Source organism: Mirounga angustirostris, unplaced genomic scaffold (genome assembly GCF_029215605.1).
Source record: "Mirounga angustirostris isolate CCGP_5_RB_7025 unplaced genomic scaffold, mMirAng1.0.hap1 SCAF_13, whole genome shotgun sequence".
Taxonomy (NCBI): domain Eukaryota; kingdom Metazoa; phylum Chordata; class Mammalia; order Carnivora; family Phocidae; genus Mirounga; species Mirounga angustirostris.
Genome location: NW_026991721.1, coordinates 105,550,346 through 105,568,717, shown reverse-complemented (window position 1 = coordinate 105,568,717; position 18,372 = coordinate 105,550,346). Strand labels below are relative to the sequence as shown.

The 18,372-nt window shown below is 36.5% G+C and overlaps 1 protein-coding gene across 3 annotated transcripts in view; it reads right to left on the bottom strand.

Annotated features, from left to right (window-relative positions):
• Positions 1-18,372, bottom strand: part of GUCY1A2 (guanylate cyclase 1 soluble subunit alpha 2) — a 386,320-nt gene that overhangs the window by 109,636 nt on the left and 258,312 nt on the right. For all 3 annotated transcript variants that reach the window (XM_064577515.1, XM_045895137.3, XM_045895138.3), the window contains one exon: positions 2,546-2,700. In XM_064577515.1, the coding sequence (XP_064433585.1) occupies positions 2,546-2,700 (155 nt within the window). The remainder of the gene's footprint in view (positions 1-2,545; positions 2,701-18,372) is intronic.

Below are 18,372 nucleotides of genomic sequence, written 5' to 3'. Positions count from 1 at the left end.
AACATACTGGATGACTTAGTCAAATGGATAAATTCCAGAAACATACAATCTTCCAAAACTGAATCAGGAAGAAATAGAAGATTTGAACTGAACAATTACTAGTAATGAAATTGAATCAATGATCAACAAACTCCCAACAAACAAAAGTTCAGGACCACATGGCTTCACAGGTAAATTCTACTAAACATTTAAAGAAGAGTTAATATCTACTCTTCTCAAACTGTTCCAAAAAATAAAAGTGAAGAAAACTTCCTAACTCATTCTACAAGGCCAGCATTACTGTGATACCAGACATTTTTCCAAACAGACTTAAAGATGACCAACAGACTCATCATCAGGGAAATGTCAAAAAACAATCCCCCCAAACAAAACAAAACAAAAAACCCAAACACGCTGAGACATCACTTTACACCAGTCAGAACGGCTAATATCAAAAGGCTGAGAAACAACAAGTGTTGGCAAGGATGTGGAGAAAAGGGAACCCTGGCAACTGTTGGTAGGAATGTAAACTGGTGCAGCCCACTGTGGAAGATAAAGTGGAGTTTCCTCAAAATATTAAAAACAGAAATACCCTATGATCCAGTAATTCCACCACCGGGTGTTTATCCAAAGAAAAAGAAAAGACTAATTTGAAAAGATAGATGCACCCCTATGTTTATGGCAGCATTATTTACAATTGCCAAGATCTGGAAGCAGCCCAAGTGTCCATCAACAGATGAATGGATAAATATGGGGGGTATATATATGTGTGTGTGTGTGTGTGTGTGTGTGTGTTATTCAAACATAAAAAAAGAATGTGTTTTTGCCATTTGCAACAACATTAATGGACCTAAATACAGAGGCCACTTTTAGGCAAACAGGCTTTAGCAATGGGATGAGAAAAGGACCACATGGACCACTTGGATGACTACAGATATGCCCATCAGGAACCCAACCCACCTCAAAACATCCTTAGGCCCTAGCTGACCAATGGGCTACTTACAACCAGGCACAGTTACCAAAAAAGGGAGAATTCCATATGTCGCCACACCTCCTCACCTTCCGCCTCATGGTAGACAAGCGGCCCTCACCCATTGCCTCATGGTAGACAACCTCTCCTCTACTGTCCTGCTCACCGCTCCCTTGTGGGGTACTCAATAAGCTTCTATCTCCTTTGTTCTGCCTTGGGTGAATCCTTTCACCTCCCTTGCCAGCAGCTTCCAGCTGACCATTGCCCCACATTTGGAGGCCCCCATTTGATTCAGAGACAGTCCAGCTGGGCACCACACTAGAGCATATGACACCAAATGAAATAAGTCAGAGAACAACAAATACCATAGGATTTCATTTATATGTGGAATCTAAAAACCAAAACAAAGAAGGAAAGAGACAAAAAAACCCCTGATGCTTAAGTACAAAGAACACTTGCTGATTGCCATCAGGGATGTGGGTGGGAGGATGGGTAAAATAGATAAAGAGGATAAAGAAGTACAGAATTCCAATATAAAATAAATAAGTCACAAGGATGAAAACTACAGCATAGGGAATATAGTCAATAATATTATAAAAACATTTTATGGTGACTTATGATTGACTACACTTATTGTATGAACACTGAGTAATGTATAGAATTGTCAAAGTAATATGTCATACACTTGAAATTAATATAACATTGTATGTTAATTATACTTCAGTAGAAAATAAAAAATATCAATGGTCACTATTTCCACTCTACAGTTTTACAATATGACTTTTTAGTTATCCAAACTATGGCACCAATTAGCTTGCACAACAATGCCCAGCATAAAACCAATGTCTAGCATACAGGAGATAGTCATACCATCTTCTTAATCTAGAGCAGTCGATCCTACCAATGCATTCATTAATTCAACTAATATTTAGAGAGTGCTTATTATGTGTTAAGCATGTTTTATAAGTTCTGGGAATATAATGATGAGCTAAAACAGGCATGGTCCCTGCCCGTAGGAAGTGTAGTAACTAGCAGGTGAGAGGACCTCCACCGGGTAGAAAATACAGATGTGTTTGGCTGTCAACTGTGTGTGTAGAGTTGTCAAATACAATCTTTAAGATAAATAGAGTTCGAAGTTTTACTCTGTGCCCAATATATATTTAACTTTAGAGATTCATTATTTACCTTAATTATTCCAAAGAATAAAAGCAGATAAAATGTCTTTTCTATCTCATTCTTTGACTTTTATAAACACTGAGGAACATTTTGAAAATGTGAGGACTCTGGGTGTAATGCCAATCTTCAACACTTGTTCTCCTGTATTTAAACAGGTGTACCTCAGAAGGACGGCAACTGTGGTAAATGACAAACCTATGTTTACCTCTCAGTCAAGTCACGCTCTTCGTGCACTCTCTCAGGGTACACATAAATGTTTATGTCACAATTGCTATCTTTCAGACTGGGTGGATCTACTCCTATTACCTTAGAGAATCACAGGATAAAAAAAAATATACAGGGTCTCACAAATGACAGGATATTATTAGCTCAAGGCAAGGCCAAAGACAGGAGGAGGAGAAGAGGTCAGAGAACACTTACTGGTAAGTGGTCGGGCTGACATTGATGCGCCGAGGGTGACTTCCTGATTCGAATTTGCTTGCCAGAGTGACATTATTTCCAAACAGGCAATATCGTGGCATTCTCACCCCAACAACTCCAGCGAGCACGGAACCCGAGTGAATGCCTATCCTCATCTAAAAAAGAAAAAATGACAAGGATATATTTATACTTTCTTTTGGTATGCAGTTATTTTAGTGAAAGGTAATTTTGTAAGCCACTGAACTTGGATCTCCTCAAAGACAGGAACTGGGTCTTGGTCATTTTTGTGAGCCTGATATCTGGATCATTACAGAGACAATGAACATGAATACCGTGGAATAAATGAATAAATTAACTATAGGAAAAATTATGTTTAATTTGCTACATAAATCCAGCTATATTACAAGTCAAATCACATTTCTTTTGGACAGAACATGTTCTAATATATAAAAGATGGATTATTCTCCCGCCAGTTATTCTTATATATGACCCTATTTTCCTTTCACAGAATTAAGCACTATTATAAATTAAATATAATTTCTGTTTATTTTGTTTAAATGTTGGATTGTCTTATGCGAGAAGGATCCATATCTATTTCCTTACTGCTGAATATTCAGTACTTAGTATTGTACATAGAGCAAAGCAGGCCCTCAACAGTAAATGGTAATTGTTGATAAATTGTCAAAATTCTTCAATATTATATTAAAATGAAGTTACAGAGAATTTAACCCTTGAGTCAGTCAAGAAGTGCCTATTGAAAACCCTGGAAAATAAGTGCTGTATATTTTACTCTGTGAATCTGATAAATATTAGTCTGGCCCATGCTTTGAAGGAGCCCTCAATGTGCAGCTGATATACACTTAAATGTGATTACAGCAATGCAGTTGCTTCTACACAGTCTACACCAAAATAACTGAAGCTAATGTTGACCCAGTGGGGAATGATATCCTTAGTCCTAGGGGAATGTGGGCGAGAAGGAAGAGATCTGACCCCTAGATGCCTACTACATAAGTAAAGTATCACTCTTCACTACCATATCTGCTTTTGCCCCTGCGGTTGTGAAGACAAGAAGTTATTCTGTGACTAACCTTTGTCATGGACTGGAGAGTTCGGTACTTATCAACTATTAATAAGACAGGCTGAAACCAATGTGATCCAGCTGCAACTCTTTTTTTTTTTTTTTTAAAGATTTTATTTATTTGACAGAGAGAGATACAGCGAGAGAGGGAACACAAGCAGGGGGAGTGGGAAAGGGAGAAACAGGCTTCCCGGCGAGCAGGGAGCCCGATGCGGGGCTCGATCCCAGGACCCTGGGATCATGACCTGAGCTGAAGGCAGACGCTTAATGACTGAGCCACCCAGGCGCCCCCCAGCTGCAACTCTTAATAAACCTCTTCATCTACTTTTTAAAAAATGATCCTAACATTTATTTGGAAATTCAACATGCTAGGAAGAACCATGTTCATTTCAGAAAGAAGAAAGAATAATTTCCCTATTAGTATAAATATATCTAATTAGTGCATGGATATCATAATACTGGTGTATAGACAGAGAAACAGACTAAGAGAAGAGATAGGACAGGAAGACTTCCATGCATATATGATTGGTATATGATAGAGTTGGCATTTCAGATTAGTGAGAAAAAGATGGTATTTTCATTAGGATGCTCTGAATCAACTCTATCTTTATGTTGAAAAAAAAATTCCAAGTAGATTAAATATCTTAATGTAGAAGGCACAACTTTACAGCTTTAAAAATAATTGTTTTAAATAAGGTAAAGGTCAATGTCCAGTATCAGTAATACTCTAAAATACAGAAACTCTAAAAAGTACACTTTTATTAGTCTCTCAGTAATAGTTTCCAGGTGAGTGGTCCAGATTGTCAGGAAGCTCTGTTCAGTCAGGGACCAGTTCCTTATCATCATGTTCCTCCTCATGCTTGTCACATATTCCTTGTTGGGAAACTTGAAGCTGAATCAGGAGCACCCTCATGTTCTAACTCATGATGGGGCAAGATAGACCCTTTCTGTCCAGGGGAAAAGTCATGATCGCCTTTTCAGGTGATCTTCATTCCTTTGGGAAAAGCCAGATTTACATCTGCTATCATTTTCCTTCTAAAAGAATTTCTTAAAGAACTTTTGCACTATAGGTCCACTGATGATGAATTCTTTCAGCTTTTGTATGTTTGAAAAAGTCTTTATTTTGCCTTCCTTTCTGTCAGATATTTTCACTGGGTTTAGAATTCTAGGTTGATAGTTTTTTCCCCTATCCTTTCCGTACTTTAGTGATGTTGCTCCATTGTCTCCTCCTTTGCATTGTTTCCTATGAAAACATTGCTGCCATGCTTATCCTAATTCCTTTATATGTAATAGATCTTTTTTCTTCTGGCTGCTTTAAGTTTTTCTATTTTTTGCTAGTTTTGCAAAATTTATTTATGATTTCTCTTGATGTTGTTTTCTTCATGTTTCTTATGTATGAGGTTTGTTGGGTGTCTTGGATCTGTTGGTTTATAGTTTTCATCAAATTTGGAAAAATTTCACCTATTACTTCTTCAAATATTTTTTCTATCCACCTTTCTGTTTCTTTCTCAGAGACTCCAAATACATGTCTATTGGGATACTTGAAGTATTTCCATGGTTGACTAATTTATTCATTTAAAATATTTTTCTGTTTATTTTGGATAACTTCCATTGTAATGCCTTCAAACTTACTAATCTTTTCTTTTGAAATGTCTAATCTTTTGTTAACCTCATCCAGGGCATATTTCATCTCAGACATTGGGATTTTCATCTCTAGAAGTTCAGTTTGGAAATTCTTTTTCTTTTTCAGGTATCAAATTACCTTTTGAACATATGGAATACAGTTAAAATAACTGTTTTAATATTTTGATAATTCTAACATCTGTTGGTCTATTCAGTTTTGATTGGTCTTTCTCATCATCATGGGTCATATTTTTCAGCTTTACAGTATGCTAGTAATTTTTGGTTGGATGTTAGGTATCATAAATTTGACTTTGTTGAGTGCAGGATATTTTTTATATTACTTTAAGATTTTATTTGAGAGATAGAGAGAGAGCATAAGCAGGGGGAGGGACAGAGGAAAGGGAGAAGCAGACTGCCTGCTGAGCAGGGAGCCCAATGCGAGGCTTGATCCCAGGACCCTGAGATCATGACCTGAGCCAAAGGCAGACGCTTAACCCACTGAGCCACCTATGTGCCCCGATTTTTTATATTCTTATAAGTATTCTTGAGTTCTATTTAGGGATGCAATCAAGTTACTTGGAAATAATTTGTTTTTTTCAAGTCTTGCTTTTTAAGATTTGTTGGGCAAGACCTGAGCAGTATTTCATGTAGGGCTAGTTTTTCCCCACTACTGAGGCAAGAATACCCTGTACCCAGTGCCCATGATTTAGGAGGTTCTCCAGTCTTCCTGATGGGAACAGGTATTTTTTTGTCCAGGTACTGTGTGAGTGCCAGGAACTTTTTCCTCTAGTCCTTACAGGTGTTTTTCCCTGTCGGGTTCAGGTAGTCTTCTCACACACAAACAATAACCCATGCAGAACACATAGGAGACCCCTTGCAAGATCTCTGGTGGTGTCTGTGCAACTTTCTCCTTGCTCGTACTGTCTGTGACCTCTAACTTCTTCCATCTCCCCAGATTCTCAGCTCCATCTCTTCCACTCCGGGAGTTTGTTGGATGCCTCCTGGTTTGCTTCTCCTTGCACCATAGCCTGGATGTCCTCAAAGCAATATACCAGGGAAATCATATGTCTCATCTTATTTGTTTCCTATCTCTCAGGGATCACTGTTTTCTACTGCCTAGTAGCCAGTGTCATAAACACTGTTCTACTGAATTTTTCTCCAGATTTTTAATTAAGGTAGGAATATAAATCCAGTGTCTCTTATTCTATATTAAGTGGAAGCAGAAATGAGATAATACTTTTTTTTTTTTAAGAAACCTAACTTTCTGAAAAATGTAGGCCTGTTTCTGATGAGTGACTGTCTATTTGGGTTTAAAAAGGTAAAAAATAAATGCTGAATAATAATAGTCTTTTTAATCAAGATAATTATAAAACACCTTTCTCTAAAGTTAGCAAAGCATTTTGCAATAATATTATATTTCTTTAGGATTTTTTTGCTTTTATAAGGCCTATTTATATTTAACTCCCTTGTGTAACACAGGCTTGCCTGAAAAACACCCAGACCTCAGATACAAAGATTATCAGTTTGGGCCTATGATCACTGTACTGATCCCTTTAAGCAGGAGGCAAAAAGAAGTGAGTATCCCATTGACACACCTCACGGCCTCTTTATTCTGTGCTTTTTGTTTGAGAAAAAGACTCTACACCCCACACCAACTATATAGAAGGTTTATATGGTTCTACCAATGCCTCCTTTCAAAAGACCTGAGGGTTTTTTTTAAACCAAATTATCAAAAGGAGAATTATTATAACCTGAAAAATGTTGGCAATAAAAACCCTGATATCCTTGGGAAGGGGGGTGGTTGGTGGATGGAGAAATGGTCATTTAAAAGAAATTATCTTTTAGAAGGCCACTTAAAACATGCACAAAGATATCAACAACCACACAAATAGCACAAATTTGTTGTCATTGTCTCTACCATATAATAAAACGGAACTCAGAGAATTATTTAATCTTGGAAGTAAGGAGATATCATTGGGAACTTACAGACTGAATCATCAGACTGTTCTATTTTGCATTTCCTTTGACAACTTATTGAGATTTCCGAGGAATTATTGCCTCGGAAATAAATGATTGCCTCGGAAGTAAATGATTGCCTCCCTCAGAGTATGTCAGGAACATCTAGAAGTTACACAAAATAGTTGCATTTAACGCTCAAGGAGGAATTTAGATTCACTTCGAAAGGATTTAACATTATTTAAATAATTTAACCAGTGAGTCACATTGGCATCTCTCTGCCCAGTATGTCTTAACTAAAGAGGGGTACCATGCACTAAACTGGTGGTTGTTAACGGGGGACATTTGCGCCCTTCAGTCAACATCTGGCAATGTCTTGAGACATTTTTTATTTTCACAACTGGGATGGGGAGCTGCTACCGGCATCTATTCAGTCGAGCTAGAGATGCCCAGGACAGCTTCCCCACAACAAAGATTCTTCCAGTCCAACGTATAAGTAGTGTGGAGTCTGAGAAACCCTGCACTAAACAGACTTCTGGCAACTGATACTTAGTAGACCAACACACATGCAAAATAATCAGATCAAAGCTTTGTAACACCAGACTTCATTTTTTAGAGAACATTTATGGAAAAAAAATAGTATTTGTCCTAGGGATTTACTGAAAAACACAGTAACTTTTGGGTCTATGCTGAGGTTAGGATATCTGTTACCCCATCTCCTATACCTATATGTGTGAAATACTGCACAACTCTGGGAAACATCAAAGTCCCCAATTATCAAAAGATGCAATTATTCTCATAATACTGTACTGATCATTCATTAGCTGAGGCACATAAACAACTGCATTTTTAGATAACATTTCTCCCACGACTCCTAAAAATAGAAGGCTTATGCAGTTCAACCTCAGTTAGCCAAAACTCTCCCTGGTTTAGTCAAGAAGGAATCTTCGGGTTGGGAGGGCAGCACGGATTCATTAGTCAGGCTCATTTCACAAATAAACTGAAGTCCAGAGGAACACAATGAAAAAGAGCAATTATCGTCCATAATCGGCACTTAAAAAATGTCAGTTCCCTTCCCATACCTCATGGTACCCATTGCACTGCTTATGGTGTCAAGGATGATATTACAGACCCATTTATAATTCAGTAAATAGATTTACTAATTCCCCAATGGCCAAATCAAACTGAAACCATGATTAACATGAGTTATGAGCCAGCAAGTTATTAAACAAATACCAGTTTGTGCTGAAATAGTCCTATTTGAGCAAGACAGAATTTCCACATTAAAACAGAAGGTCCATAGTAGAAAAAACAGGAAAGACTTCCAGTAGAAAAAGCCAGTTAGTGTTTTACTCATGTTTGCATTTAAGTATTATTCTTAGATTCATGTAGTTAAGATTTTAAGCTGTTAAAAATAGTTAATTAACCGTTTTAATAGTCAGGACACTAAAATCATGATTCGCATGGTTAGGAAACAGGGTTAGGAAATAAGTACTTCGTCCTTCTATCAGTGTTAACATGCGTAAGTTTTATCATAAAATATTCCTTTCACTAATAAAAATAAATGAAATTTATCTTCATATTTTATCTTGTTATTAATAACCACTATCTCCCTGACAAGAAAATATCAATTAATGTTTTAAATTCTAATTTTAAGAGCTCAAGATTCTTAGGCAGAATACAATAAACTCATATAACCTATGTAGATTTTTACAATTTCTCCTTGTTTCCCCCATGTGCAAGAAAACAGGGAGAAATAATCTCTATAGATATGTGGCATTTTTCCTTCTATCAGGGGACTGAGCCTCCAACCGGTGGTGTCAAAGTGTCACATTCTCAAGTAATACGCTTGGACAAATAGCACTTTGGGCAAAATGTCTTACTCTGTTTACTTTAAACATTACAGAAGTACCATTCATAGATAATTTCAATTTACAGAAATATTTGACCAAAAAAAAAAAGGTTCTCATCACTGGTATGGTAACCTATAATTTCAGACACAAGAAATATAGTTACTTCTATAAAATAAAATGGTGAAATTTCAAATAATTGGTACTTTAGAGTTAGGGGAGAAAGTGAATTTGTAATCTTGTTTATGTGTTTTTGATGGGGAAAGATAGGACCTTACAAAAGATGATTAGGAGGGCATGCCTGGAATCCTCCAACAGACACCACTGAAAATGTTACTGGAGACTGTGAAGGGGATACAGCAATATAGCTCATCACCACCACCTTCTTATGGGGCACTAATCATTATGTATGTGGTTAAATTATTTAAATACATGCCTAATAAAAAAATTTAAACTTGACTGAACTTTTGGAGAGTTATTATTAAGGCCTCTAAGTTGAATCTGAAAGTTACCTTTGTGCAGAAAAAAATGCTTTAAGAATTGTTTCTCAAAGGGAGAAACTGATTTAAAGCAATTGACATATTTAAGTTAAAAGTTCATATATTTAGGAATAACCAACATATAATGAGCAGTTGAGAAACATACCATTTTGTGCCAGAAATATGGACAGTTGATACATCCCTTAACATAGTGCTACAACTTAAAACATAAGGAACTGCTCATTATAATAACAATAGCAGAATTAAAGAGAGTATTTTAGAAATTTGAGAAAGTGATTGATACTATTTTCTACCAGCATTTGATTTTCATTCTGACATGCAGAAAAGAATTCAAAACTTTTTTTAAGAAACATCCAATCTTGGCTATCTAACCAAGGATGCTAAGGAAACACTCTACTAATCATAACATTAATCAAATCATTGTATCACATACATCTTTGCTATTTAATCACACAGATTGAAATTTATTTCTAATATCATAAAGGCATTCCTTGTTAATGGCTTCATTTTTAACTAACAAAGTCTGTTAATTGCTTAAACTTCAAAGCTCTTAGAAGCTTCTATTTCAAGACTACCACTAAAAAATATTGCTACTAATTCTGTTAACTGATGTAAATCATTTTCTGTCAGAAAGCAGATTTTTAACAGATAATCTGGAGCAAATTTCTAGTCTAAAAGAAACTTTACAATATTGTGGATTCAAAAAAATGATTTTAAAAAAGCTTAAATATGTAGAAATGGGATAATGGGATTTAGCTAAGAATTCTAATAGTAAGGAGTGTGTATTTATCAATTTATAAATTAATCCATCTAAACTGTAAACAATTTATATTTATGTTTTTATTTATTTCTATTTTTAATATTTTTATCTATTTATTTATATCTTACTCTCAAGACCAAGGACCAAAGTCAGCCAATAGAATTACTTTCCTTTCAACAAAAATATCCCGAAGCTTGAGCCCTTTTAATAGTAACCTGTGAAATGCACAATTTCAAAGAACAGAAAATAACCCCAGCTTTTTCATACCTCAAAAGAATTGTAAGACACAAAATGTGAGAACTTGTTTGCCCTTCTCCCATCCCCCATTCCTTCCTTAGCTCCCATGTCTTCCTTTCCCTGCATACCCCTCTCTCTTTCTCTCTTCCAAAGGTTCTTATGTAACAATTCAATCTCAAACACTTACTAGGCATTGTGGAAGACAGGAAGGACAGAAAGACCTTATTCACTTCAAGGAACCTCAGATTTTACAAAGTTAAGACAGAAATCTTATTTAAGAAAAAAATATACATGTGGTCAACAAATACCACCTTCAAAATTTTAGATATTAAAATTACTATGTTACAAAAATTAAAAATAAAATATGCAAATACATGATTTTCCACTTAGATACTACTTAAAACAAAGTTCTTCTATGAGAAAATGGCATATATTTTATTATGATGTCCATGCTTAACGCTGATAATCGAATTTCTTCAGGGAAAATTTAGTTCATTTCACGTCTTAAAAGTTCTATATCTCAGGAAAAAATGCACTTGATAGATGTGTTAAGTAAAAAAAAACTTTAATGAGCTTGATTATTGAACTTTAGTGATTATCCTCTTTTATAATCCATACCTTTCTCATTTATAAGAATTGATGGCATGGACAAGTTTACCCCCCAAATAAAAGGAAAGTAACAATTAAACTCCTGCATTACAATGTATAACTCTTGGCTACACATCAGAATCAACTAGGGAGCTTTAAAATTGCTGTTTTGTTTCTCACTTCCAGAGATTTTGATTTAATGAGTTTGAAATGAGACGTGGATGTGGGGACTTTAACTCTGGAGTTGCTAATGTGCATCCAAAGTTGAGAACCAGAAGTGTAGAACATCATTTAAGTTTCACAGATATATTAACAAATTATCAATACTGCAGGAGCCAAGTAGTTTCAAAGGCACTTCTCTTTCCCAGCCAATGGTTTTAGTCAACACAGTGTAAATACTTTCACATTCATATCCTGATAGGCTTTCAGAAGACAACATTCCTGTGTATCTCTTGAAGACTTTTGAAAACAGTAAAAATATACATTTAATTAAACATCAGCAAATGTGGGGCACCTGGGTGGTTCAATCAGTTAAGCATCTGCCTTTGGCTCAGGTCATGGTCTCAGGGTCCTGGGATCAGGTTCCCTGCTCAGCAGGGAGTCTTCTTTTCCTTCTCCCTCTGCCCCTCCCCCTGCTCTCTCTCTCTCTCAAATAAATAAATAAAATCTTTTAAAAATTAGCAAATATGTCATTTAAAATAGAAGGACAGATAAAAAGCTTCCAGGACAAACAAAACCTAAAGGAATTTGCAAACACGAAACCAGCCCTACAAGAAATCTTGAAAGGGGTCCTCTAAGCAAAGAGAGAGCCTAAAAGTAACATAGACCAGAAAGGAACACAGACAATATACAGTAACAATCACCTTACAGGCAATACAATGGCACTAAATTCCTATCTTTCAATAGTTACCCTGAATGTATATGGGCTAAATGCCCCAATCAAAAGACACAGGCTATCAGATTGGATAAAAAAAAAAAGACCCATCGATATGCTGTCTGCAAGAGACTCATTTTAGACCCAAAGACACCCCCAGATTGAAAGTGAGGGGGTGGAAAACCATTTACCATGCTAATGGACACCAAAAGAAAGCTGGGGTGGCAATCCTTATATCAGACAAATTAGATTTTAAACCAAAGACTATAAAAAGAGATGAGGAAGGACACTATATCCTACTTAAAGGGTCTATCCAACAAGAAGATCTAACAATTGTAAATATCTATGCCCCTAACATGGGAGCAGCCACTTATATAAGCCAATTAATGACAAAAGCAAAGAAACACATTGACAACAATACAATAATAGTAGGGAACTTTAACACCCCCTGCACTGAAATGGACACATCATCTAAGCAAAAGATCAATAAGGAAATAAAGACTTTAAATGACACACTGGACCAAATGGACTTCACAGACATATTCAGAACATTCCATCCCAAAGCAACAGAATACACATTCTTCTCTAGTGCCCATGGAACATTCTCCAGAACTGATCACATCCTAGGTTACAAATCGGGTGTCAACTGGTACCAAAAGATTGGGGCATTTTGATTGGGGCATTTAGCCCCAATACATTCAGGGTAACTATTGAAAGATATGAATTTAGTGCCATTGTATTGCCTGTAAGGTGATTGTTACTGTATATTTTCAGACCACAGTGCTTTGAAACTAGAACTCCATCACAAGAGGAAAGTCAGAAAGAACTCAAATACATGGAGGCTAAAGAGCATCCTACTGAAGAATGAATGGGTCAACCAGGAAATTAAAGAAGAATTAAAAAAATACATGAAAACCAGTGAAAATGAAAACACAACTGTTCAAAATCTTTGGGATGCAGCAAAGGCAGTCCTAAGAGGAAAGTATATAGCAATACAAGCCTTTCTCAGGAAGCAAGAAAGGTCTCAAATACATAGCCTAACCCTACACCTAAAGGAGCTGGAGAAAGAACAGCAGATAAAGCCTAAATCCAGCAGGAGAAGAGAAATAATAAAGATCAGAGCAGAAATCAATGAAATAGAAACCAAAAGAACAGTAGAACAGATCAACAGAACTAGGAGCTGGTTCTTTGAAAGAATGAACAAGATTGATAAATCCCTGGCCAGACTTATCAAAAAGAAAAGAGAAAGCATCCAAATAAATAAAATCATGAATGAAAGAGGAGAGATCACAACCAACACCAAAGAAATACAAACAATTATAAGAACATATTATGAGCAACTGTATGCCAGCAAATTAGATAATCTGGAAGAAATGGATGCATTCCTAGAGATGTATCAACTACCAAAACTGAACCAGGAAGAAATAGAAAACCTGAACAGACCTATAACCACTAAGGAAATTGAAGCAGTCATCAAAAATCTCCCAACAAACAAAAGCCCAGGGCCAGATGGCTTCCCAGGGGAATTCTACCAAACATTGAAAGAAGAATTAATACCTATTCTTCTGAAACTGTTCCAAAAAATAGAAATGGAAGGAAAACTTCCAAACTCATTTTATGAGGCCACCATTACCTTGATCCCCAAACCAGACAAAGACCCCATCAAAAAGGAGAATTACAGACCAATATCCCTGATGAACATGGATGCAAAAATTCTCCCCAAAATACTAGCCAATAGGATCCAACAGTACATTAAAAGGATTATTCACCACGACCAAGTGGGATTTAGCTCTGGGCTGCAAGGTTGGTTCAGCATCCGCAAATCAATCAATGTGATACAATACATTAATCAAAGAAAGAACAAGAACCATATGATCCTCTCAATAGATGCAGAAAAAGCATTTGACAAAGTACAGCATCCTTTCTTGATCAAAACTTTTCAGAGTATAGGGATACAGGGTACATATCTCAATATCATAAAAGCCATCTATGAAAAGCCCACAGTGAATATCATTCTCAATGGGGAAAAACTGAGAGCTTTCCCCCTAAGGTCAGAAACGCAGCAGGGATGTCCACTATCACCACTGCTATTCAACATAGTATTAGAAGTCCTAGCCACAGCAATCAGACAACAAAAAGAAATAAAAGGCATCCGAATCAGCAAAGAAGTCAAACTCTCACTCTTTGCAGATGATATGATACTTCATGTGGAAAACCCCAAAGACTCCACTCCAAAACTGCTAGAACTCATACAGGAATTCAGTCAAGTGGCAGGATATAAAATCAATGCACAGAAATCAGTGGCATTCCTATACACCAACAACAAGACAGAAGAAAGAGAAATTAAGGAATCCATCCCATTTACAACTGCACCCAAAACCATAAGATACCTAGGAATAAATCTAACCAAAGAGACAAAGGATCTGTACTCAGAAAACTATAAAATACTCATGAAAGAAATTGAGGAAGACACAAAGAAATGGAAAAACTTTCCATGCTCATGGATTGGAAGAACAAATATTGTGAAGATGTCAATGCTACCTAGAGCAATCTACACATTCAATGCAATCCCCATCAAAATATCATCCACTTTTTTCAAAGAAATGGAACAAACAATCCTAAAATTTGTATGGAACCAGAAAAGACCCCGCATAGCCAGAGGAATGTTGAAAAAGAAAAGCAAAGCCGGCGGCATCACAATTCCGGACTTCCAGCTCTATCACAAAGCTGTCATCATCAAAACAGCATGGTACTGGCACAAAAACAGACACATAGATCAATGGAACAGAATAGAGAGCCCAGAAATGGACCCTCAACTCTATGGTCAACTCATCTTTGACAAAGCAGGAAAGAATGTCCAATGGAAAAAAGACAGTCTCTTCAACAAATGGTGTTGGGAAAATTGGACAGCCACATGCAAAGGAATGAAACTGGACCATTTCCTTACACCACACACAAAAATAGACTCCAAATGGTTGAAAGACCTCAATGTGAGACAGGAGGCCATCAAAATCCTAAAGGAGAACACAGGCAGCAACCTCTTCGACCTCAGCCACAGCAACTTCTTCCTAGAAACATCGCCAAAGGCAAGGGAAGCAAGGGCAAAACTGAACTATTGGGACTTCATCAAGATAAAAAGCTTTTGCAAAGCAAAGGAAACAGTCAACAAAACCAAAAGACAACTGACAGAATGGGAGAAGATATTTGCAAATGACCTATCAGATAAAGGGCTAGTATCCAAAATCTATAAAGAACTTATCAGAGTCAACACGCAAACAACAAATAATCCAATCAAGAAATGGGCAGAAGACATGAACAGATATTTTTCCACAGAAGATATCCAAATGGCCAACAGACACATGAAAAAGTGCTCAACATTGCTCGGCATCAGGGAAATCCAAATCAAAACCTCAGTGAGATACCACCTCACACCAGTCAGAATGGCTAAAATTAACAAGTCAGGAAATGACAGATATTGGCGGGGATGCGGAGAAAGGGAAACCCTCCTACACTGTTGGTGGGAATGCAAGCTGGTGCAGCCACTCTGGAAAACAGTATGGAGGTTCCTCAAAAAGTTGAAAATAGAGCTACCATACTATCCAGCAACTGCACAACTGGGTATTTACCCCAAAGATACAAATGTAGGGATCCGAAGGGGTACATGCACCTGATGTTTATAGCAGCAATGTCCACAATAGCCAAACTGTGGAAAGAGCCAAAATGTCCATCGACAGATGAATGGATAAAGAGGTGGTATATATATACAATGGAATATTATGCAGCCATCAAAAGGAATGAAATCTTGCCATTTGCAGTGACGTGGATGGAACTAGAGGGTATTATGCTGAACAAAATAAGTCAATCAGAGAAAGACATGTATCATATGATCTCACTGATATGAGGAGTTCTTAATCTCAAGAAACAAACTGAGGGTTGCTGGAGCGGTGGGGGGGAGGGATGGGGTGGCTGGGTAATAGACATTGGGGAGGGTATGTGCTATGGTGAGTGCTGTGAATTGTGTAGGACTGTTGACTCACAGACATGTACCTCTGAAACAAATAATACATTTTATGTTTAAAAAAAAAAAGATAGCAGGAAGGGAAAAATGAAGGGGGGGCGGAATGGGAGGGGGAGATGAACCATGAGAGACTATGGACTCTGAGAAACAAACTGAGGGTTCTAGAGGGGAGGGGGGTGGGAGGATGGGTTAGCCTGGTGATGGGTATTAAGGAGGGCACGTACTGCATGGAGCACTGGGTGTTATACGCAAACAATGAATCATGGAACACTACATCAAAAACTAATGATATGTACGGTGATTAACATAATAAAATTTTTTTAAAAATTAGCAAATAGGGTAGAACTGTGAATACTCCTCAGACTTAATGCATTTCAGTTGGTTGGTGACAAAGGTTTCTTTGAGAGGTCATCACATCTGTTTGTCGGTGGTTGGCAACCCAGGCTCATATATAGCATTTCATAGAGTTTCACATGGCTAGGGGCAATAGGATTATAAAGAAAAACCATCTCATCTTGGAGTGTTGGTCATTAGAGGAGTCCTAGCGTAAGCATGGCAGCTGGGATGGAGTGCACTATAGGCTTATGGGTACTGAAAGGGGTGCTGTCTCTTTGGAAGTTGTCATACTGGGAATCTGACCCATCATTTCTTGGCTAAATGGTCCTGGGCAAATTACTTCTCTAAATGTTGTCATCCATAATATAGAGATAATGCATCAGCTTAGGTAGGTACCTAATAAATCTTCACTCATATCCAATATGAAACATTAGGATTATTAACTTGCACTGGGAAAATATTTTTTTAATCTTCTCATAGTGCAAGGGCTGGGGAATTTCCTGGTTCACAGACCTTATTCCACAAATACGAAAACAAGCAAAAGGGTAAATGGCCTGCTAAAGAACACAAGTAGTGAGGATGAGACTCCAAGTGGAAACATAATTCTTAAAGTTTCTACTGCATTAGTCTTTGTATAATAACATTTTGGTAATTCTCTTTCTTAATCTTTTTTTCATCATTACAAGAGAAGAAAATGCACAATGATAATTTATATTTATACGAACCTCCATAAAATCTGCTTAAATAGTTACACATTATTATCAAAGGAACAAAACAAGGGAAATTGTCTTCTGAAAATTTTTAAGAAATATTTTATAAACTAACAGAAAGTTACAATAAAATTCAAATATACAACAATTGTCATAACTAACCCTAAGAAGATGTGATCATTAAATGCAATGTGCTATCCCAGATGGAACCCTGGGACAGAGAAAGGACAGTAAGGGAAAATTGAGGAAATCTGAATAAATTATAGATTTTAGTTAATAATAATGTATCCATGTCAGTTTATTAATTGTAACAATAGTGCCATACTATTTGGGGGGAAAAACTGGATATAGTTTTGGGAACTCTTTGTACTATCTTTGTAATTATTCTGAAAATCCAGAAGTGTTAGAAAATAAAAAGTTTATTTTAAAATGTAAATCATATGATCCTCCACCAATAAAAGGACAAATGTACAATTTTTTTTTTATCTTTACAAAGATTACATACCCTAATCCTGTTGTGTTACTATTGTTGTTACCAACATTTATTCCATTTGGGCATTAGATGGCGCTCATGCTCATTTTACGGAGCAGGTTGGCTTCTGAATATCAGCAACAGATCTCTCAACTGGAGGTGCATCTGGAAGATTTGGCCTAAAATTAATTTTAAAGGTAAACTGTTTGAAAACACAGTTAACCCCATAATGAAGTTTAAGTAAACCTTGGGTTGGGAGGCAAAATTCAAACAATAAACTAAACTAGAAATTAAGAAATCATTAAGCAGATTCATAAATCCCAAGGGGTCCAATGGTGGACTTCAAGGCATCTACAGATCTCCTGAAGATATTGCATATGTGCTGTATCCATCCTTTTTATCAGTTTTATGAAAGAGGCATGGATACCCCAATATTTGAGAACCATTACTTTAATATTCCTTTCAGTTTCAAACCATGTCTGTATCTTCAACACCTACCACTCAATTTTGTATTTAGTACACAATCTTTAAAAGTTTGTTGACTGAATAAGTGAACTGATCAGAAGAATTAATAAAAGGAAATTCTATGCTGAACACAAATGTCCCCCTTTCCTTCCTCGAATAACTTACCGCAGTATATTTTTACCACTCAAGTTATTGGATACTTATTTATCTTTGTAACTATCATCAATATTTGCAAACTACAAATAGAAAGCATCTTTTAAACAATGGACCTTGAATCAATGTTTTATATATGATCCTGCCTCTGCTTGTCTTTTTGGTCTAGTAATTGATACAGTAACATCATCCCAGAACTTTATAAGT